General features: G+C 45.7%; 1 protein-coding gene across 9 annotated transcripts in view; it reads left to right on the plus strand.

Annotated features, from left to right (window-relative positions):
• Positions 1–24138, plus strand: part of LOC142590546 (uncharacterized) — a 278657-nt gene that overhangs the window by 169478 nt on the left and 85041 nt on the right. For all 9 annotated transcript variants that reach the window (XM_075702763.1, XM_075702757.1, XM_075702796.1 and 6 more), the window contains 3 exons: positions 1839–1988; positions 5738–5827; positions 5913–5981. In XM_075702763.1, the coding sequence (XP_075558878.1) occupies positions 1839–1988; positions 5738–5827; positions 5913–5981 (309 nt within the window). The remainder of the gene's footprint in view (positions 1–1838; positions 1989–5737; positions 5828–5912; positions 5982–24138) is intronic.

Genomic DNA, 24138 nt, shown 5'->3' on the forward strand with positions numbered 1-24138 from the left:
TAGCAATCGCTACGAACGGGTGAATGTCTGATTTTCCCCTTATTAGCCCCCTCTTATTTGCAGTAATAAAAAAAAAAAAGAGGTGGGCAAAATTTACCTTCATTAACAGGAATTCTTTTTTTAATGAGCTTTCATAATGAAAGCAACACGTCATCATTGCCATTTGCAAGTCATTGGCCACGGTTATCAAGCACAGGGGGACAGTGTTCGGATAGGTACTGGTACTGATAGGATTGGTACTAGGTACTGCCACAGTTGAATCTCGATAATTCGAACTTGAAGGGGCCCGAAAATTTGTTTGAATTAAAAGAAGGGCTCTTTCTTGAAGTATTCGTGCACCATAGCACGATGCACGAACGGTACGGGTCATGAAATATTGCGGTGAACAAGCACACAGCGAGCGAAGACCACGAAACTGCCTATGCTGGCCAATGCTCACTTCCCGATAATGGCAGAAAACGAAACCAATGTGTTTTGGGTTCAGGGCCTCTTTAGTGCTACTGCCACGTATACTCATTTTGTCTTTTCAAAGCATTCCCCACCTCTCAAGAAGCAACTTGTGCAAAAATTAACATTGTGTACCTGTTGTACAATCTATAAAAAGATTGTATAGGTGGAGCTAGTGTCTCGGTGCTTTGTTGCTCTGTCTCGGCAGGACAGCCATGGCAAACGAGTGTAGCAGGTCTGTCTGCACTTTGGCAGATAAAGGGATTTGTAAACTGTTAATGAATTAAGTGTTGGGAGAAAACTAACGAAGAAGCAGTTTCTGTGTAGTGCACTGAAGTATCATGCAAAAGATATCGGTCAGTCACAGGATTTAAACAGCAGTATACGCGGCGTGCACGACGACGGAAGCGCCACTGGTGGCGGCCTTGCGCAGAACACGCAGGAGAGGAGTCTGGCGCGCGCCGTAGTTTGTTGTGTCGTTGATCGTGCTTCTCTGTCTTATTCACGTTTTCAGAGCAAGATAGGCAACACCATTCGCACGTGTGGGGTGGCCAAAGCTTCAGGGAATGTCGAAGAAGAATTGTTGCAGGGTGGGGGGCTCAAATACCGGTGAAAACGTGCCGGCGATGCGGTTCTATTCATTCCCGGCAAAGGCTCATCAGCGGGAGCAACGTTAGCAAGAATGGATCGTCGCTTCGAAGGGAAATTTCTTGTTCTCATCCTTTCCTTTGTCTCGTCGGTGTTCCACTCGATCATAGTTAGACGCGTGAGCAACGAAGTTCGTCTGCAGTGCAGCATGAGCTCCACGTCATGTAAATGGGGTTCATGGCGTTTGTCTGCGGGACACACCTTGCACGTATGTGGACCATGTTGTCCCAAACGCCGGTAACATCGTTTTCATACCCGCTCGCACAGAAGTCAGCATCTTCCTTACAGCTGTCACCGCAGAAGAAGCGCCCTGGCACTCGAACAAAGGAGAAATCGCAGCCGCGAACTTCAGCCATCCTTGCTGCAAAGGGTTGTCGTCTGCTACTGCTCCCGCGTGTACTGTTGGAAGCGTCCGCTAGGTGGCTTTCAGTGGCGCCTCTATAGGCGGTGCACGAGGCGTATAGAACAAGTCTTTGTGCTTCCAATGCCAGACAGGTCGCATCTAGTGCCTTTCGCACTCTGTTGTGGCATTAGGTTGATCCCTTGCCCTCAGGTTATCACAGCTATACAAGAGAGAAAGCTTGTTTATAAAGATCTGGCATGCAACTGGGAATTTGACATTGTGGTCTATTAATAGCAGCAAAATGTAATTCGATGCCTAGAAAGTGAGACTTGAAATTGTTTTGTGCATCGCTTTCAAGTTGCACAGCCTAATGCATTGTTACACATGTCTCCCTTGCCAGAAGTAGCTATTCACATGGCACTCGACCCGACAGACCACACGGAGGTGGCTCCGAAAGGGAACCACGTTGGCGGGAGGAGCGCTTTCAAGAAGCCCCACCTCCACCTGTCAGTCGTTCACGACCTGATGAGTGGCGGGATCCCTGGAGGAGGTCAGTGGCTGCCCTTAGTCTAAACTTGTGTAAATAATAGACAGGCTGACTAGTTTGTTCCTGATCACCAAAAAGCAGTGCTAGAAGACAGCACAAGATGTGTAGCTCCTTTAGTGCTGCTTTTCAGTGATTGGGGTGTAAAGAGTTTGTGCAGGATTTGCTGAAGTGATACTGAGTAAAAGTGACAAGGAAGGAGCCTCAGCTCAAGCTACATTTTACGGTTGCTATTCAACAGCCCCATTTACATTATTTTGCTATTGCTTAGTAAAAGTGACGAGGAGGGAGCCTCAGCTTAAGAAACATTTTACACTTGCTATTCAACAGTCTCATTTGCATTATCTTGCTGTTGCTTAGCAAAAGTCACAAGGGAAGAGCCTCAGCTCAAGCTCTGTTTTACAGTTGCTATTCAACAGTCCCATTTCCATTGCTATGTTGCTACAGTTCTGCTTGTGTACACCCTGTGCCCAATCATATTTTACTTCTGGGAGTTGCATAAATGTGTGTTATTGTGTCATAAATATTATTTCAAAGAAAGGTTTCTTACTAATAATGTGCATATATAATAGAACTATCAAGTACTTTAAAAAAATGCTTGCTGTTTGAACCACTTTGTTAAGCACACCGTTACTGCTCAAAAGTGTTCGAGTTTTTTCACTATGCAATGGATATAGATGATGACATGAATGTCGCTGTTGATTCCCAGCATTTCTTAATAGCAGAAATTTAAAGGGGTGCCAAATAAAACACTGAATCAATGTTGATTGTTAAGTTGATCGTATGGAAGCCTCACGTTTGTTTGTTCTTCAATATGAGTTAGCTGCAGAGGAAGTCTCTAAGAATTGTGCCACTACATTAAAATCACCGACTACAAATGGTTCATACATAGCCGAGCTTGCGATCCAGTGATTTGATAGGTTGTGCGTTGCTAGGCACTGCTGCCTACCTTGATTCGAGACCCTTGCAGAAAGGACACCAAACTATCATAAAGGTCTTTCGTTAGGTAGCACTAAGGAGTTCTATAAGAAAATTTAATGAAATAGGCCAAACTGAACTTTTGTTCATGTTTAAATACAACCAAATAAATTCTTTTTGCATTGATTGACTACCATTTATTAATTATAGGCAAGTCATGTTCTGTTAGAGGAGCTAGATTTGTATTTACACAGTGCCAGCACCAGTCCTACTGTATGTTAATGCCTTTTTCTTATGATGGCTCCCTCATTAGCAAATGTGGCACTTTCGGCACCTTGGAACAATTATTGATTACTTTAGCTTCACCTAGAATTTCGTTTTTGTTAATTGGTGAGTGCCAAATGTACATAGGGGCTATGAGAGACACCCTAGTGATAGCAGAGGCTACAAATAAATTTTGCTACCTGGGGCACTTCGCCCATTCACCTCACCCAAACCTCAACACATTCATGTTTTTCCATTTCACTGCGATCCAAATGCAGTCATTGTGCCTTGAGATTGAACTTGAAACATTGTGCTTAATGGCAGGACATTGTAGCCATGGAGTCGCCATGGCAGGTTGCATTGAGCACATTTAGTGTCACTTTAAAGTTGCACTTTTTTTTTTTTCACTCAAGAGCACTTCACATGTGGCTTAGCGTATTTAATTCATGGCACGCCGCAGCCCACTGGAAAATCTTAGAGAATAGGACATGAAAGAGCTAACAGCATTGTAGAAAGGCTTACTCTCTGCGAAAGTTTCATGAATAGCGATTAACTGCAGTAGAATCTCATTAATTTGGACTCTAAGGGGTCCCAGTAATTTATTCAAATAAAACGTAGTTTGAACTAAGCAAAGTCTCTTTAAATATAGTGCCCTATCAATCGTGCAAAAGCAAAACTGTCACTGGGCTTGCATTGAAAAAGCCTTATCCCATTTTTATTTTGTCAATCTTATTAGTCTTAAGTATAACCGCACTATTGTGATCAAGCACAACCTGGGGGCTCGCTCCTTCCTGCGCCTTTTAAGCCTGTTGGGAAAAGAGGGTGCATGCCACTCTGCTTCCTCCTGTTCATTCTTGAAGGCCTCTTTCCTCGTCAATTTTACCACACAGGCAAAACGTCGAACCTTCGTCTTTAGTTCAGGTTTGTCAAAAAGTGGTTCAAAGAAGTGAGAAATTTTGTTCTAAATAACTGTCACATGGTTTTTGGAGTTGGAATTCGCTTGAGTTTTTCTCTATTCAAATACATAAGACATTGCTGGGGCCAGCAGAGTAGTTTGAATTACCCATCAATTTGAATGAAGAAATTTCGAATTACAGGATTTCACTGTACAGTGGACATTCTTTAAACGGAACCTTAATATGGACCAGGGAAATTGGTTCCATTTATCAGGAGTTCCATTTACTGAGAGACAAAGCTGAATACAATTCCATGAATACAAACCCAACCAACCATGAGGACGGTGTACTGTTTAAGAGGCAGTTCCATTTAAACGATTTCTGTTTATCGAGATTTCACTTTATTTAATACCATCACACAGCTATTGAAAACAGTCGGTTACAGTGCTCATGGAATGAAATGGGACACGGAGCATTTAGTAGAACCCTACATATGTGCAAAGTACGTGAGAGCACCATGTCATGTCGCTAGGAATTTGGTCACCAAAGGTGACGAAGACTCTGATGTAAGTGTACGCGCCAGAATTACGTCGATGTGACACGAACTGCAGCTGGTTGAAACGAAAGTATGCGCAATACTTAGCCCTAAATTGACGCGTTTCATTCCATGAGCACTGTACATGTTGCAATGCCAGGCTGCAATACCCAGGTGGTCAGCTGCAGGTCCTTGAATGCAGAAATGCTGATTGGAAGTGCAGCATACGTACATTACAAACATGCACACCTCTTGATGTCATCAGCTGTTTCGTTGAATAGTGCCCCACAGCCATTCAGGATAACTACTTTTGCCACGTTGCATCCATGTGCGATGTCATTAGGGCATATGAGCAAACTTTTTCGTTGCGAGAAGTGGGTTCCAAATGTTTCTTGTTACCTGGTATGTATTCACCATCGTGGGTAAAATTAAATCACTGAACTAGACGTGATTGCCAAACTGAAGTGCAGCAGACGAAGGCGCACAAACACCCCAGGCCAGCACCCCCTTCGTCGGTAAACTTCCAGTGTGTGCATAAATTAGTACCAAACAATACCCGCTGCTTAATGTCATGTCTAAAAAAATTTGTTGCGATTGATTATGATTTGTGAGAAAAGTAAGGCTTGCTGAACGACTCAGCGTGGTCTAGTATGTTATGTCCACTGTGAATAGAATGAAAGATACATTTTTGCTTCAATTTCTTGTTTTAGCATGCGCAAGTATTTGTTGATGACATTAAATATTTGAAATCTATTAAAAACATATTTGAATATTTAATTGCAACTATTCCATTTGCTATCAATTTTTTAATATTTGTACAACCATAATATTTTATGAGTAAACTTCATCAATATATTTGTATGTATGATGCAGATCATTCTAACTCTGGCAATATAGCAAGTGCCTGACCACAGCATCCCTACTGAATAAAGCCTGGGAATTTTTTAATAAACAGTGAGCATGTTGAATAGTATTGAATGTAGAATAGCATTGAGTTGACCAAATTTGAGTATTTCTTTGCCTCATCTGCAGTATTTTTCAAATTCTGAGGTTAGCAGGTCTGTAAGCACTTATCTGTCATAGTTTTGTTATTGCTTGATGCGCCATGGCAAATTAATATACATATTTGCCCTCTTGGCCAGGTCAAAGACACCCAAGGGTCGCAGAAGTAGGTCCAGAGGTCGTAATCGGAGGTCCTTTTCGAACTGTTCCTCAAGGTCATTTTCATCCCGGTAAGGTCTTCCTACTGCTTCTTCATCTATAGCACCTTTTTGATATCCGTGCACACTGTTTATCTTGCTTGTATGTAACCTTCAGGTCATCAAGGTCATCCTACAGTTATTCCCGCAGCTCTTCTTCTCGAAGCTCATACTCCAGTTACGACAGGTATGTTTATGACTATGTTCTGTAGTGGTAGGGTTGAGAGATTTGTACATTGGATAAATTTATGGCTACTTTAATATCATCAGCAGCAGCAGGTGTGTGTGTCGTCGTGCAAGATGGAAGTGTACTGGCTGCAGTAGTACCAAGAGGCATTGCATGCGCAACAAGTGTTTTGTTTATCTACTCACTCAAACATAAATTTTTTTTTTTTTTTCAGAAATATTTGATGGATGTATTAGGAGTGCATTCATTACATTAAGTAAAATTTCTGGTGAACATATCAGAATTGCAAAGGTAGAAAGAGCAACGTGATAAGCCAGATTAATGTACAGTCGAACCCGACTATATCGAACCCGTTTACATCGAATTATTCTATATATCGAACAATTTCTGGACACGATATAGTTACAATGAGTATATATCGCAAAAATTACGGTTACATCGAACAAAAATAGCAGCGACACCCAATATATCGAACGTCAAGCGGCGGAAAGTGCCCCCGGAAGTTGGCTTTCCCTCGCGGTGGCGGAGAAAACCCGGCTGCGCGGCTCCATCCAACCGCTCTCCCTGACCGCGCCCGACCGCACTGCCTCAAGACGAGCCGTCGGCACCCCCCCTGCAAAAAATGATCCTGGCCCGCCCGCAGCGCTTGCTCAGACAGCCAATCAGATGCTCTTGTGCCCTCGTCGTGCAAGATGGCAAAAGTGCGAGTTGTCTCGCTGTTTTTGTGTGCACCTTGTAGGCCTTCTCCCGCAGTGTTGCCGTGATGGAGCGGCAGAATTTGCCTTTCGTCGTGAAGCTCGCAATCATAAATCGTGTCGAACGCGGTGAGAAGTCGGACGTCCCCGCAGAGCACAAGATTCCGAGGAGCACTCTCGGCACGATCTTGAAGAATAAGGGGGGGATTAGGGCTAAAGCGTCCAAACTCGCGACCCGGTGCCCGTGGCGCCCGACCCGTACGCACGGCCGCGTACGAGTGCTTAATCTGAAATTGCTTCAGCCGTGCCGACTTCCGCGTGCTCGGTGATGACCGTAAATTTTGATGAATGCGACGAAGCCGTTGCCAGTGTTGCCGAAGTTTGGAGCGAACTGTCAGAATTTCCGGAAGCTGTTGACGAATCAACGGTGGATGAGTTTGTGAGCGCAAATGATGTGTCGCGACCACGGGAGAGCCCGAAAACGAAGACTACATTGCCAACATCGTACCGAGCACAAGTGAAAGTGGGCACAATGAGGAAAGCAACGACGGTCCCACATCCTCCGAAATGATTGGTGCGCTCGCAATAGTCCGGTGCTTCTGCGCGAATGCGGAAAGTTGCGGCCTCAGCTGCTCCGACTCCTTAATGTGGAAAAGTGCGTGCGTCGCAGGCAGCGAAATTGCCAAAGCAGAAGAAAATGCAGGACTATTTCGTGCGAAACTAAGCTAGTTTAATCAATACAGTGATTTTATAAATGGTATGTGCTTTTATGACATCAATTATTTAGCAGGCTTATATCGAATTATGCTCTATATCGAACTGATAGGCGTTTTTTTGCGAGTTCGATATAGCCGGGTTCGACTGTACACCTATGCTGCCGTGATCACTGCAAGGATTGAAAACATTAGACCAGAGGTGCATGATGTGTGACCCATAGGTAAAGGGAAATGACAAGCAGCCAGAATGGCTTGGGACGATGCATTAGGGTGCCTCAATGCACACTTTCACTTGCTTTAAGGCAACCTTTAAAAACGCCAAATTGAGCTCCACTGCACTTTATCGTATAATTTATGTGTGATGTGATTGGAATAGTGTTTTGTCATGCACGCACAAATTTCCAAACTAACTGCATAGCATCAGGCAGTAGAATTGCTTGTACAGTAGAGTCATTAATTTGACTCCGGTTAATTCGATTTTTTTTTGGTTGATTCGATCCCGTCCAATGTCCTGGCCAGTGCCCAGGCATTTCTATGCGGCCGACTTTTCGTTATTTCTGCCCTAAAATTGGCACATCATGATTATTTTTTCACAATGAGCTGTGATGACAGATAGCCCATTGTGGTGTAGCCAGCGAATTTCATGCTAGCGTGCAGTGTGTAAATTGTTCTTCATCCTCGATGCCTTTCATTGTGCATTGCATACACCTTGTACAGTAGAACCCCGTTGATACGTTTTTATAGTAACGGGAGGGGGGGGGGGAATCTACCAGCTGGGAAAACATAACCTTGAGGAAGGGCGCACATCGCCACCGTACGTCAGAAACAGTCAGCGTGGCTGAGTTATTAGATGTCTCGGTGCTCACAGTGTGACGAGGAATGGCTGGTGCGCACATTTATAATAATGGGACACGTATGCTGTTCTGTGACAGTGGCCCCTGCCACAATATTTTCTGTACGCTTCCATCGCATTACACGGTTTTATTGTGCCGAAGCTGACTAAAGAGAACGGGCAATTGTGAAATTCAAAAAGTCTCCAAAATGCAAAAGGCCCTAAGTAAATGTAGCCCTGTACTTGTTAGAATTGGCCCAGTGTTTGTGGTTCCCCGCATGTTTTAATTGGTGCACACTTTTTCAGATGCTTCACAAACTACTCTGTGCATGCTTTCTCTCAATGTTTGTGCAGCGCCTGGTTTGTGCAACTTTGCTCATTTCTTACAAAGTTCAATCGCCTGTTGCAATGAATAGGTAACTTGTAACGAATTAGTAGCTTGTAGCAAAGAATTGGTATCTTCTTGCAACAAATTTGTCACTTGTTGCAACATGCGAGAGTCATTTTCTCCCTGCACCATTATATCTACATGGCGGCCACTTTCAAATGCTACGTAAGATGCGACAACATTATAGAATGGCGCTGTATCAAATAGGGACATAATACATAGGAGTCAATGGGATTTAGGTCGGGACCACGAAAACACGATGTAGCAGCCGGAAAAATGCAACAGTGAGGAATGTATCAACGGGGTTCCGTTGCACTGTATCAAAACGAAACTACTACTCGGCACATTCGCTGAAGGCAAAAGTGGGGTCAGTGTCGACACAATCATATATGGCAACCACGCAGTTCTGAAGGCACTCAGCCAATACAGTGCCATGCATGTCAATAAACACAGGAATATAAAGGCATGAAGTGTTCCTGGCCACTGATGACTATGGTGATATGAACTCTGTTTTGTTTTGGTTAGCCACTAGAACCTATTTTCCTCTTTTACATCACTCTGTTAACTCCAAAGTTAGTCCAAATTAACCCTTTATATACGAGTGTGGCCTGCAGGCAACGTGCCCTGTTTTTTTTTCTTTTTTTCTGAGTTTTGGTATTGAGCACAAAGTTTAAGGCTAAATGTCCAATACTGAATGACGAGCAGCAAGTGTCATTCGTAGGTTTTGAGCAGGAACAGAGAATTGGGAGGAAGTTTGGCATACAGCTCGCTTCTTTTGAAAGCACAGTCAGTGGAGACAGACCAACGCAAGATCTGCGGTGTAGTGGTGCCCCACACATGATGTAAAGCAAATGAAATGTACACCTATGGTTCACATATGATGATAGCTGTCTGGAAAAATTTCAAACGAATCCATAGGTGGCTTGGGGTGGATCCCACTTCCAGTTTTCTACTTGGTGTTTATCCGAAATGCTGAAAACGGTTTTGCAAAATATTTTTTTTTTCATTTATTATGCCTATTCTATATGTGTTTGGCACCTTAATGTACGAGGGCAAATCAGAAAGACTTTGCCCCTATATTTTATTAGCCAAAATAAGGTACATACAGGTAATTACAAATATACTTTCTATTCTACGTACCTTACACTATTTTTTCACATAGTCCCCACACCGGTTCATGTTTGTCCCATTGCAGCGCTAAATTTCAGATGCCCCTGTGCCATGTTGTCAGTCAGCGACGCACACGGCCTCCCCGAACGCTCATTGTCATGCAAGACTTCATGGCCTTTAGCGAAATCGCAACACCATCACCTCACACTTCTAAAAGCGAGACTTCTTTCCCCATAGATGGGCTGCATTTCCCTGTGGATTTCGATGGGTGTTCGTCCTTTGCTCTATAGAAAACGAATCACACTTTGCTGATCGTACGCTGTGGGCATGTGAAGCACAACTGGCGTCTTCTAAAGCTGACTGCAGTGCTTTGCTGGGGCCATATTCTGTAGCGGTTCGCTTTGGAACCGGTTCGGTCTGGCTGTTGCCATTGGTCGGCGCTTCTTTGTCGTCATCCCTGGTGGGCGGGGCGACAAATTTTGTTGATGTCACACAGGTTGTCAATCATATGGAAAGGAACCGGTTCCCTGCTACGAGAGGAACCGCGGAGAAGTGGTTCGCTCGAGGGTCGCGCGCGGTGGCGAGCATGATGTCGAGGGTTGCTAGGGCAACCGTGGCTGCCGGCTAGTCTCGCGCCAGCTGACGAGCCGGCACCTAGACGAGACGAGACAGAGACGGCAATGGCGGCTCCTTTGGTTGTGCTAGGTTGTGCTGCTGGAGAGCGCCGAAAGACATCGGTGCGACGAGAGGTAACGACGCGACGCGTTCGGCATGGCCGAAGAAGAGTTTCGAAGGCATTTTAGGCTCTCCAAAGACATAGTGCGACGTCTTTGCGATGAAATGGAAGAACATCTCGGACCTCAAAGATTTCGTGGTGTCGACACTACGATGAAAGTGCTGTGCGCGCTGCGGTTTTTTGCCACCGGGAGCTTTCAACAGTGCGTCGGGAGTGAAGAAGCGATTGCACTGTCGCAGCCTTCGGTCAGCCGGATCATTACAGCCGTCGCCAAGGCCATTACGGTTGTGGGCAAAGAAAAAGGATGGGTTAGATTCCCATCCACGGCGCAACAGAAAGCCGCCATCAGCTGCTGGCCCAACACACACGACGCCTTTGCTAGGTAGGGGTGCTCCTCGACAAATGAAACGAGTATTTCGCGCTGACTCGCTCAAACATGAGGACCCAGCCGCCTGTCCTTGTGCGACGACATCGTTTCGGTTTCGGCGCGCGAACAAGTCCAAAACGTAAACAAAGCGAGGCAAGTTGTTTGCATAACGTATGGCACACCACCTAGTGACTAAATAAGAAAACAACACAAATAAAATTACAACTCCCACTAGCCGTCTGCGCCGCAAGCTCACATTTATTACTAAAAATTACATTTGCAAGTGTTCTATACAAACCAATGTTTTTTTTTATCAAACCAGCAACATCCTTCAATTGCTATACCGTCCCCCAAGTACAAACAAAAATGATGACGTGATCTTCCGGCAGACCGCTAGTTGATTTGTTCTCCTCATGCCGCCCCGTTCCACTCTTTCTCCGAGTGACGTAATCCAGACGTAACAGCCAGACCGAACCGGTTCCAAAGCGAACCGCTACAGAATACGGCCCCTGTGGAGCTATTGGCAAATAAGTTCTGGCCGGCCCAAGGAAGGTCCACCGCTGGGAATGGATATGTTGACTTTACATTTACAGCCTTAATTTGACTAAAAGAAATAGCAGCAAAGACTTTCTGATTTGCCCTCGTAGAAACTTTTTTTTTTTTTCAAGTATGTGTATGTGGCATCATTAAACGGTTAACTGGTGCAAAGCATAATAGTATGTGTGCGTTAACGAGAGTTTGATGCCATTAAATAACACACATGGCTTGCTGGAACCAGAGGGATTGTCTGAATTATCCGATTTCTTAAACTGACAAATTGTTGCTGCATGTCACTCGCCCCTCCCTTACGTAGGACATACTTCTGCATATGTGACATGTGGCTGTGAAGCATGGAGGCTACTTGTAAATTGAAAATTTGCCGTCTTTTCTCATTTCAATGACTCAGCTCTCCATGTCACAGTGCATGTTAGGTGTTGCACCTCTGCCTGACTAAAACTTCTCCCCCTCTTTAGTGCCATGTACAACATTTCGTTTGATAGATGGTGCTTTGTGCATTATAATCAATCAATCAGCACAATGGCCTCCAAGCACCCTGTGTGTTTGCGCATGAAGCCTTATCAGCATCAACATAATTTGGGCGCCATGCCAGAGAGCGTTCTGGCATCGTCACAACAAGACTGAATTACTATATTTACTCATGTAAGGAACTACACCAAACACAGAAAATTGATGGAAATTGCATCACTCTGCACCCGAACAGCTTCAGCGTGTGTATTCCGGCAGTGGCTGCGAAAAGCAAGTGGATTCATTTTCCGAAAAAGAGTCCAGCCGTTCACATGTCGCATACCGCGCAACGGTACCTCCCGCACAGTTTTCTCGTAGTTTTCACGCATATAACACTGGACTTTTCGGCGCTTCTGGCAAGTGGCCGGCGCATGTGCGGCCATGCACTCTCACCTGTCGTCGCCGCTGGCAGAATCGCCAGGGCATTTGTTTAGGGCATACTAGAATACAGTTGAGTGGGCCAAGCGGCGCGGCGCTCCCTATGGGTGAGGAGCAAGACAGCATAGAGTAGGCTAAGGGTGCTGCAAGCAAACTAGATCTTGGGGAAGCCCACGCTGCAGTGCATTCAGCGGTCGTCTGTCTGTCCCCAAAGCCTGTATAACATAAAACTATTTTAATCTGTTTTTATGCCTGAGCCATTTTGACCTAATGGCGGATTTAGAATAAAAAGTCGCAGTTTCACCCGAGAGGCGAAGCATCGATTGCAATATCAAATTAGTAGAAGCTGTACGACGTAAGGATAGTAGCTTTATCAGCCGTATAAGCTTGTGAACATTGACTTACTAACTAAATTAACAAGCGTGGTGTCATGCAGGCACAAAGAAACATGAACTCATCTCACTCAACGACCACAGAAACTCACCATCAAAACGGGTGAAGAAGTGCAGCAGCAGCAGCGAGCGAATTGACCTTTGTGCTGTCTCTTGCTTGAATGCGAATTAGGCGGGGAAAAAACAGCACACACGAAGCTATCGGCACTCACTCTCTCTCTCCATGACAGATCGCTTTCAAGATCAGGCCCGTGCAGCCATGCCATACCCAGTAGCCACCGGAGTAGAACACCGCCTCCCCATGGTGCCTTGTGCACAATGGAAGACAACATGCTTCCTCCTCGCTTTCCTCCCTTGCGTGCGCGAGATTGAGCTGGCATCGTCTGCTCATCCTCACACGTTTTAGCTCGCACATACAGCATACGGTGCATGGTGATGATGCTAGCGCCCATGGACTTTATGCGGAACATAATGGCAACGCCGACAGCAGAAATGCACATGGAATGTCCATATAATTGCTGTCACAATAAAACAGATTGGAATAGTTTTACATTATACCAAACCAGAGTTAATCGCAGCTCTCTGGGTCTGCGGTGACATATGATGACCCAGAAATCATGTTACCGCGTCGATTCCACTGCGGAATTTGAGAACATTTTCTGCTATCATCATGAACATTGGCACAGAAATATATATTTCAATTGTAGTGCCATCAGTGTTTTCAGCTTTACAGGAAAGCATGCGTCATGCCATTGTTTGACCCACTCTTTCATATTCTAGCACGCTATAGCTACAAAACATGCCCTCATGTGGTTTACAGCAAAACCACGTTAATTCAACCCATGTTAATTCAGAAAATTGGATAATTCGGACTCGTCCTAGCAGGCATATGCATTATTTAATGCAATGATACTCTCTTTAATTCTGACATATTTGGCCGTGCATCGGTTCATTCGGACAACTCGGAGTTCAGCGAGCGTGGAGCGGTGCAAATGTGCGACGCAAAAGAGTGAAAACGGCGTTAGCGTCCACCGAAACGGAGCGGCGGAGTCTGCACCACCATAGTCATCAGTGGTAATTGTACATGAATAACAGCAACTCCTGAATGCTTAGTGTCTATTTGCGCCTTTAAAGCCTTTATTTTTGCGTTTACTGCCGCGCATAGCACCGCACTGATCGTGTCGATAGCAGCTGCAGTTACGTCCGCAGCGGTTGCGGCAGTAGTTTCACTTTGGCTCGGAACCCTCCGTGGTTGCTCAGTGGCTATGGTGTTGGGCTGCTGAGCACGAGGTCGCAGGATCGAATCCCGGCCACGGCGGCCGCATTTCGATGGGGGCGAAATGCGAAAACACCCGTGTGCTTAGATTTAGGTGCACGTTAAAGAACCCTAGGTGGTCAAAATTTCCGGAGTGCTCCACTACGGCGTGCCTCATAATCAGAAAGTGGTTTTGGCACGTAAAACCCCAAATATTATTACTATTATTATTTGGCTCGGTATGCACGTCAGCCACATGTTTTCATGACTGCGTAGTCACTGTCCATGATCGGGTCGATAGCCGCTGTGGTTTTGTCCGCAGCGATTGCAGCAAACAGTAGTTTTAAGGCGAAAGCCTTAAGTGGCTCATACACCCGATGGTCTGGAAAATGCTGCGTGCGGTACAGAAAGTCATGTGAGCTCAACTCGCACAGACATGCGCTCCTGCCACTGCTCTCATGTTCATCGTCGTCTTCTACAGCTGGCTCTGATGCCGCTCATCATACCAGCATTCCCGTACTGCCCCTCGTGCTCGTGCCACTACTCTTGCATTCGTAGTCGTATGTTTCCACAGCTGGCTCCAATGCCGCTCATCATGCCAAAAAAAGGCAGTTAATCAAGGTAAGAGTCAATTCAGGCACTCGAACTCACGACCTTCAGTGTTAATTATGGCAGAATTAAGGCAGAGTTAATTACGGTAGCATCAATTAAGGCACTCGAACCCACAACCTTTGGTGGGGAAAAAACAAGTAATAAGAAATAATAGTGCATTCGAAGGAGAATGTCAAGTAATTTAATGTCTCTTGAGCATGCAGGCTTTCGCCTTCACCCTCTTTGGCACATGCTAAAGTGACTGTCAATGTTTTGTTTTGACTCTGTACACGTGCCGCGTGCATGCCTTCATAACTGCGCCGTCACCATCCATGACCGCGTCAATAGCAAGCGCGGTTTCGTTCGCAATTGCAGCAAATACCAGTTTCATTTTGACTCAGTATGTCAGCCGTGCACCTTCATAACTGCAAGGTCGCTGTCCATGATTGCGCCGACAGTGACCGCGATTTCAACCACAGTGGTTGTGGCAAATAGTAGTATCATTTTGACTCGAGTACAAAGCTGTTGAGGTTGAAGAGCACTGTCTACATTGCGATAGGTGGCTACATGGCGAAAAAAATAATCTGGGTGTGTGCGTGATAGTGAACAGTGTGTCTCAGATGGACGCTGTTGTGCCATTACCACCAGCCCGGAATCCGAATCTACACGATGCAGAATTTATCCTGCGAACGCCCTTTGGACAAAGCCGGGGCTGCGCCGAAAGGCACAGCGCCCTAAACTCTCCCTTGACAAGTCAAGATGCTGAGCCATCAGGCAGTGGCGTCCTGAGGAGAAGCATCGGCAAGCGACATGTCCAAACGTGCAACAAAGTGCTAGACAGCCTGGCACCGTATTTCCTTTTGCCTGAAGGTCACCGCGGGCGGCAACTTTGAACCGGGTGGTCAGCGCGGTCACTGGTTAGACCTCTCGGACGACCGTCGAGTGCTGGCTTTGTATTGGGCCGTTTGAGTGACAATCGTTTCTCGGGGCTTTATAAGCCCCGCCGCCGCCGCCTGGAGAACTGGATCCACCGACCCACCGGGAGCCCAGTGCCGCTCTCGAGTGGAGGGAGATGTGTCACGCGTTGCAGTCTCGCCGGACGTCGCCGTGCGGGAACAGTCGCGTTTGCTGTGAGCTCTCGGCCCCAGTGCCGATCCGATCTTGTTCTGTATAATGACCTGTATATAGTGTATAAAGTCCCCTTTGTTATTCTCACCGACGCCTGACTCTGAGTCTTCGCTACCAACGCTCTGTCACGAAACGGGTGACGAGCGCTACAGGACCACCTCAGAGTCGCAACACGAGCTGGCAACGCTCTGTCAAGAAACAGGTGACGAGCGCTACGGGACCACCTCAAAGTCGTAATAACGCGCTCTGTGGCTGCACTGGGAAGGAAGTCGCGAGGCCTTTGCCACTGCGACCACTCATCAGTCACGAGATGACGAGAATTGCAGGTTCCGCTCTGCTTTTGTGCAAAACAAAAACATGATTTGCTGATTCATTCAGTAAATAAAAGCATGTTGACGTAGTGAGCATTTGTTTATTGTTTTCTTGATACCCTCGATAGTTTGACATTTGGTTAACGTGGACAGTTTTTTCAGTCCCGTGAAATCCGAATTAATGAGGTTTTACTATTCTGTGTTTCATCATAGTTTCAAAGTGTGCTGCCATATTTCATATTCCTTATTCATCATTCCACCAAAATTCAGATTGGCGTGCTCCAAACTGCTTCAAAATAAAATTTACCTACTCCAAAATGCTCCAAAATGAAATTTACGTTCTCCAAAAGCTTCAAGCTGCTTTAAAATTTAATTTTGTCAGCTTCAAAGTGAAATATTACTTGCCCTAAAAATTCCTCAAAATGACTTTGGGCTGTCCCACCCCTGAAGCTTGAACCTAGACGGTTCAGCTTGCTCTCAAGCTTCAGGCCTGTGCTCAACGGCATCATAGCGGGCATCAGCGCAGGGCCTTTTAAAGCACACCTCCTTTTCCTAAGGGATTACAGACGTTATCTCTTGAACTTCACGTGATATTCTTCCACGCTTTCTTGCGCTTGGCACAGATGTAACGAGCTCTTCGGCAATCCAGTCGGAAGTGCACCAGGTCTGGCAGTCATTTCCTTTGCTCTTTTTGGTGAACCTCGAGATAGTCCAGCCATGCATTGCACCCGGCCAAGTCCACAAAATTGAAGATTGCTCTCAAAGTCCACTTCTTTGATTTTATTTTAATCTTGTAGAGGCTTAGAAGAAAGTCCATTTTGTCGACAACGCCAATGTTTTTTTGATTGCATTTCACGACTACTTCTGGTTGTTTCACGAGAATGGGCTGACGCTTAGATTTGTCCCACTGTTTCACTTTGTTTTCATTACCGATCCCCGCAAAGTTGGAAGCAATGCATACTGTGTTGTCGTTCCACTATACGACAACATTGTCATTAGTGACGCATTTAGTTGAATATCCACGGTCTTTCTGCTTTATTGATATTGCTGGTTTGAGGGGACATTTTCCAAATCAATTGCATCTCACTGTCCCCGTAGCCAAAATCTTTTCGTTTCAGAGGTGATATAGCAGAGGTGCGAAAGTAAAATAATTATCAAAATAGAGCTGATGATTGTATTCAGATGGAATTCTCTTTGATAGGTGAACCACAACCCCACAACAGAGCCCTTAGGTATTTTTCATCTTCAAATCAAAGCCATAAAGCACACCACTACTGCCACATAAAGCAAACACCTTGATTCCCCACGGCATTGCCTTTCCTTTGACGTACTGCTTGATAGAAAGCTTGCCTTTAAGAGGGACCATCTGCTTATCTACGGACATGTGCTCTTCAAGAGCTAATGCTAGACAGCGGCTTCGGACTTGCTCAAGAAAGGGCACACCTTCTAAAAGTGATCACTGCACTCTTCGTTAGACTCTTCAGCTACGACATGCAGATTATTCCGAAGTTTGAAAAACCTCTTCTTTGTCATTGTTTCACTGATACGTGGAACTCTCGTTATACACCCATGAGGATGGGCATGCCAAAGAGCTTTATTTGTTCGGCTGTAGTGCTCACATTGTCCAGGGTTGTTTGAACGCTGTAAAGGTTGGTTTGCTCGGTAATGCACTTAAAAATAATCTGGCACGTACCTCAAAAAGTAGGTGTGTGGGATACACCATTTGTCTGGTTCAGGTAGGCTGCCAGCGAGGCCGCAGAATTCGGTATCAGATGAAGGAACATAATGTTTGCTTTTCCAATGAAAGTTCCTTTGACCATTTTTTGAACAAGGAATTTCTTCTAGTAATTTAATCTCCGACTAGTTTTCTTCATATTTGTTGGCACAGGGCTAGGAATAAGATCCCTCATGGCAAACCTCACTTCATCATCGGTTTCGACGACATCTGATACATTGCTGGAAACTATTTTCTCTAGAAGCCTGTTAGCTGGTTCGGTTGTGACATGTGAGGCTTGTTGTAGAACTTTTCCCAGGGGAGAACCAAGAAGTCTGAAAAAAATTTAAAAAAATGCTCTGTTGGTTATACTGCAAGCCCGGCAGCACTCACATTACCACCATTACCACGCTTTGTACACGTTTGTGGCCATGCACTAATTACGCTACAGACAAGTTACTCTTCGGTGTTAGGCACAATACTTCATTGTGCGTGCAGTTTTACCAACTTAACACTCCCGCACATTCACAGACTTCAAAATCAAGCCGGGAAAAGCGGAAAATAAACGTTCGACTTGTGCTTACCTGCTGACTCTGCCACAGGCGCGGCCATGTTGTTTGTTTTGGTCTGCATATCTTGTTGTTCTTTTTTGTCAGATGGTGCCAGAAACATGCATGTTGCTGGAGCATGAGCACAAGATTCTGCTAAAATTATCAAAATTTTGTAATCTTTGATGGATCCATCAGAATTCAAGCATTTGTAGAATGTAGACAATTGTGTTCATAGCAAATGAGTTCTGTGGAAGCCTGCAAGGTGGAAGAAAATAAATGAAAGGAAAAAAATTGGCATCCACCTGAATTGTAGCACAAAGCTACAAAGGAAACCATTACTGGTTTTTTAGAAAGAAAGCCTCACAGTTGAAGGAAAATCCGTCCTGGCCCGTGACTTGAACCCGGGACCAGCGCCTTTCTGGGACGGTCACTCTACCCTCTGAGCTAACGAGGAGGCCAGCTGACCACAAAGCAAGAGTGAAATAATTGACAACTCAAGACACTGTGACTCTGAATATAACAAATCAATTCTCTGGTAGCCCACAAGGTGGAGTAAAATACAGGAAAGGTAAAAATTTGCATCCACCCGAATTGTAGCACGAAGCTACAAAGGAAATCCATACAGGTTTCTCAGAAAAGAAAGCCTCGCAGTTGAACAAACATTTGTCCTGGTCCGGAACTCTAACCCGGTACCAACGCCTTTCTGGGGCGGTCACTCTACCATCTGAACTAACCAGGAGGCTAGCCGATCGCAATGTGAGGGCAAATTAATCGACAACTTGAGACACTGGGACACCGAGTATGGCAAATCAGCTCTGAGGTGGAGCAAAGCACATGAAAGGGAAAAATTGGCATCCACCCGAATTGTAGCACAAAGCTACGAAGGAAACCCATACAAAAACCCCTACCTCCTGGTTAGCTCAGATGGTAGAATGACCGTCCCTGGTTTAAGTCCCGAATTAGGACAAATTTTTCTTCACCTATGAGGCTTTCTTTTTGAGAAACCTGTATGAGTTTCCTTTGTAGCTTCGTGCTACAATTTTGATGGATGCCAATTTGCTTGTGTTGCTTCGTGTTGTCGACAAATTCGACTTCGCCCTGCCATCTGCTAGCCGCCTGGTTAGCTCAGATGGTAGAGCGGCTGCCCCAAAACGGCGGTGGTCCCGGGTTTGAGTCCCGTACCAGGACGAATTTTTCTTCTACTTTGAGGCTTTTCTTTCGAAGAACCTGTATGGGTTTCCTTTGTAGCAATTGCTACGTACGGGTGGATGTCTGATTTTCCCTTTATTCTTTACTTCTCTCCACCTTGCGGGCTTCCACAGAACTACTACGTCATATACCATCTTCGCACATTTCTAAAGCACATCTCTTTTTTTTTTTTTTAATGAAAAGTGCACGCAAGTTTGCATGTACGTTACAATCGGGACTAATTCCTCAAAATCAAAAACGAAACCGATTCTCACTAAAAAATAAAGCTCAATGCAAGACAACTAGCCACCCTCCCATGGCACGGACATTGTTTCTTTACGCCTTGGTTTCCGCTCGCCATTTTCCACTTTGATGTACATGTTGCATTTCTAATGCATTAGATGGAACTGAAGATGACTTTCTGGTTGGTAGAAAGCGAAAAGGAGGGGCCGTCGGACTCTGATAGTGACTAGCCACTACGATTCAGCTGTGTGCATGTCTGTGTGCTTTTTTACGCTCCATAAAATTGTTTCAACACGGTACGTGTCGACTCTGGTTTTGTTACTTGATGTGTGCAGTGGAATCTGCTCCAACTTATTTTTTTTAAGATATTTAGGTGTTAATATAAGTGCTCGTTACAATCAGGGGCGCGGTAGAATCATGCAAATATAGTACTTGACTCGGAGTTGCCATGGCTGTTGCTTTTTGCGATATCACACTGAAGTGCAAAGCTGAAGAAAAGGCTTTTGCTTAGAGCTTTTCCTGCTATTGACGTAAGCTGCAAGCTTTCCCAAAAATTTCGTTTATTCTTAATTGCCTCTTGGTATCTGTATTACACACACACACACACTGTGAAAAAAAAAATATTCTGAAAAATCACTTGTTTCTTCTGATGTTTCCTTAGAAAAGAAGAAGAAAATAAACTTTATTAAAAAGAATGGTTCCGAAATTTTTACTGTGGAAGTCGTGGAAAACCTAGAAAGATAGGGAAGTTCTGAAAAGAGGACTTGCTAGACACCCTCCACATTATTGAAACCTAATGTGGCGGTCTCAAGGTACAAAGTACCACTCATGCGTGCGTACACACGCATTATGATCTTGCTGCCGAAATCGGTCCTTTCAGCACTTGATGGGATAACAGAGGGGGAGGGCCCCCATGCATTTCCAAGAGAATTGCAGAATTGGAAGGGCCATTTTCGCAGCTTTCAGCAACACGATCATTATATGGCCTTCAACCACTGCACTAAGCTGGCAGGAGTGCACTTGAGTTGTTTGTGTGAAGCTTTCCCAAGAAACTGTGGGGTGAAGCATATTGCTTAATCTAAGTGATGTGGGCATTTATTACGTTCATAGTATTCATCTGAGCAGATTGGGTGAGGGAACAAATGCATTTAAGGACATCTTAGTTGAAATCAAGAAAAAGAAAAGGGGGGGGGGAGCATGGGCAGGACATGTAATGAGGAGGGAAGATAACCGATGGTCATTAAGGCTTACGGACTGGATTCCAAGGGAAGGGAAGCGTAGCAGGGGGCGGCAGAAAGTTAGGCGGGCGGATGAGATTACGAAGTTTGCAGGGACAACATGGCCACAATTAGTACATGACCGGTGTAGTTGGAGAAGTATGGGAGAGGCCTTTGCCCTGCAGTGGGGGTAACCAGGCTGATGATGATGATTCATCTGTATGTTATCATCCTATGTCGATCGATCCTCATCTTCAGTTCTGTGTGATTATCATCATCGGGTGTGTGCCTTTGCTGGTTCGATGCCGAGTACTCAGGCCAAATAAACATCGCTCCAACAGAGACGTCATACGTGGTCCTAATCGATGATATCCTGCGCCATATTCTGTTAGCTGTGTTATCCCTGTGCGCTCATCAACTTATTTTAGGGAGGGTGGGATTTTTCTTTCTTCTGCTTCCGAAGCCATTTGTTGTGGGCAACGCATTGTGCATCTTACGAACACTAATTACTTGCCTGAGGAAGAAACTTGCATGCCGTTGCGTTTTACCGCTGCGGAGCTCCCGGTCAGCAGTGAATTGTTACCATTCTGTCCAACGATATTGACCATGGTGACATCTTGGTCTTGCCCTCTTCCTATTGCCTTCATAAAGGCATTGCTTTTGTACCAGGTGTGGTTCAATTTTGCAATGGCTCTGCGCTCATCACCACCACGAACGCAACATCGGAGAAAATTCTCCTTTTACAATGCACCACAGTGGCTTGCACGGCCGGCCCAGGGCCTGTGTGCATTGTGCCCCTTAAGCCTATGTCCTCCAAAGACCCTTCTACTTGTGCTACTACTTCTCTCTCTGCCCTTACTGCAGCCATCAGCTGTGACTTGCCACCTTCACGGATGCAGCAGTTGCTTGCTTTGTTGAACAAACATGCAAACCACAAACCACATTTGCAGTGCATCGCATTCACACAGACGAAGCGTCTGTAGTGTTGTGACGCTGTGCCACATGTCTCTAGTCGAGCAGAAAATCATAGAAGAAAATGTCGCGGATGTGCTACAACAGAAGGTCATCCAACCCTCAGCTAGCCCTTGGTCATCTCCTGTTGTTTTGGTAGAAAAAAAAAAAAAGATGGTTCAGTGCGATTTTGCGTCGATTACCAGGCCCTCAATAAGATCACTCGAAAGGACCTATATCCTATGCCACGCATTGATGACGCCCTTGATTTGCTGCAAGGCGCAGAATACTTTTCAAGCCTCGATCTGCGTTCTTGCTGTTGGCAAATTCCAATGCACGAAGACGATAAAGAAAAAAAAACTATGTGCCCTTCCACTCTGTGAAGAAGGATGACCAGCGAACTGCGCCTCCGCCGCAGGTCAGCCCGGCATTGCACTATCTTCGGGATCAGCCCACGTATGGGGAGTGCTTAATGCCTGCCTCACCTCCGCCGTGGGTTAGCCCGGCATTGCACTAGCTTCGGGATCGGCCCATGTATGGGGAATGCTTAACGCCTGCTTCACCTCTGCCACGGGTCGGCCCGGCATTGCACTATCTTTGGTATCAACCCACGTATGGGGAGTGCTTAACACCTGCTTCACCTCCATCACGGGTTTGCCCGGCATTTCGCTATATTTGGGATCGGCCCGCGTATGGGGAGTTTTTTGCTTACAACGACACGAAAATTTTTTTGGATGGTAGAGGTATACAGCTTTGCTGTAAAAACAGCGTTTGCTACCCCCGATGGGTTTCACGAATTTAACATCATGCACTACGGGCTATGCAACGCACCTGCAATTTTTGACCGCATGATTGACACCGTGCTGTGTGGCCTGAAATGGAAAACTTGCCTCTGTTACGTGGATGATATTGTCGTATTTTCATCAACATTTCCTCAACACCTGCAATGCTTGGATGAAGTTCTAACATGCCTTGGCGGCGCTGGTCTTCAGCTCAACACGAAGAAATTCCATTTCACCAGCAGATCTCTTAAGGTCGTAGGGCATGTCATGAGCAAGGATGGCATACGTTCTGACCCTGACAAGATTGCTGCTGTCCCTCGCTTCCCTCGCCCAGAAAGGCCTAAAGACTTTGACGCTTCCTTGGTCTTGCTTTTTATTTCCGTCACTGTAAACGGAACTTTTCCTCCATTGCTGCACCACTACACAAGCTACTTGCTTCCAGTGTACCCTTCCTCTGGTCTCAAGAATGTGAAGCAGCCTTTAACATGTTGAAGGACACCCTCACGTCTGGCCCTGTGCTTTGCCATTTTGATGAGACTGCACCAACTCTTGCATACAGACGCTAGTGGTTGCCGCATCGGTGCCATTCTTCTACAATGTGACAGCTCTCCGTGAGAGAGAGTCGTTGCATACGCCAGCCACGTACTCACCGATGCCGAGAAAACTATATGATCACTGAGCAGGAGTGCCTGGCTGTTTGGTCCATGCACAAGTTTCGACCCTATCTGCACGGGCATCATTTTACAATTGTCACGGACCACCACACCTTATGCTGGCTCTCCACGCTCATGCACTTGACTGGATGGCTTGGTCACTGGATTCTCTGCCTGCAAGAGTGTGACTTTGACATTATTCAAGTCTGGCAAAAAACACCAAGACGCTCATGCTCTTTCTCGTTGTCTGTTTCCTGCGCACCTGCTCGACACCTTGGCAGCTGCATCGCAAAGCAGCTCTTCAGATGTCACTTTTACGCTGGTTTTTTCCCTAGCCTCAATAGACCGCCTTTCTCGAACGAAGATCTAACTTATGCATCTCGCCAATGGGCTGACCCATATTGTTGATGCATGATAAACCACCCCTCTGACAGGTCTCGCCCACCTAACGCGTGCCTTCGACAGCAACTCACACAATTCAACCTGGACAATCGCGTGCTGTATCGGCGCATTTACCACCCTGACAGTCAATGCTGGGGGCCCGTTCTACCACGCTCTCTTCGAGCCCATGTCCTTGAAGCATTCCATGATGACATGACGACTGGCCATCTCGGTTTCTATAAAACCTATGATCGTATTCGACGCCGTTACTATTGGCCTGGCCTTTCTACTAGTGTAGCGAGGTACATCGGTTCTTGTTCTCAGTGTCAGCGTCGCATACTCCCAACCTCTGCTCCTGCCGGTTAATTTCTGCCTATTCTGTGTCCCACCACACCATTTAGGGTGTTGGTATCGACCTTTATGGGCCCCACCCTCTTACTCCCGCTTGCAATCGCTGGATAGTGATCGCCATCGACCACCTGACGCACTATGCTGAGATATCGGGGATCACTG

The sequence above is a fragment of the Dermacentor variabilis genome, chromosome 1, assembly GCF_050947875.1.
Source record: "Dermacentor variabilis isolate Ectoservices chromosome 1, ASM5094787v1, whole genome shotgun sequence".
NCBI classification, from domain to species: Eukaryota; Metazoa; Arthropoda; class Arachnida; order Ixodida; family Ixodidae; genus Dermacentor; species Dermacentor variabilis.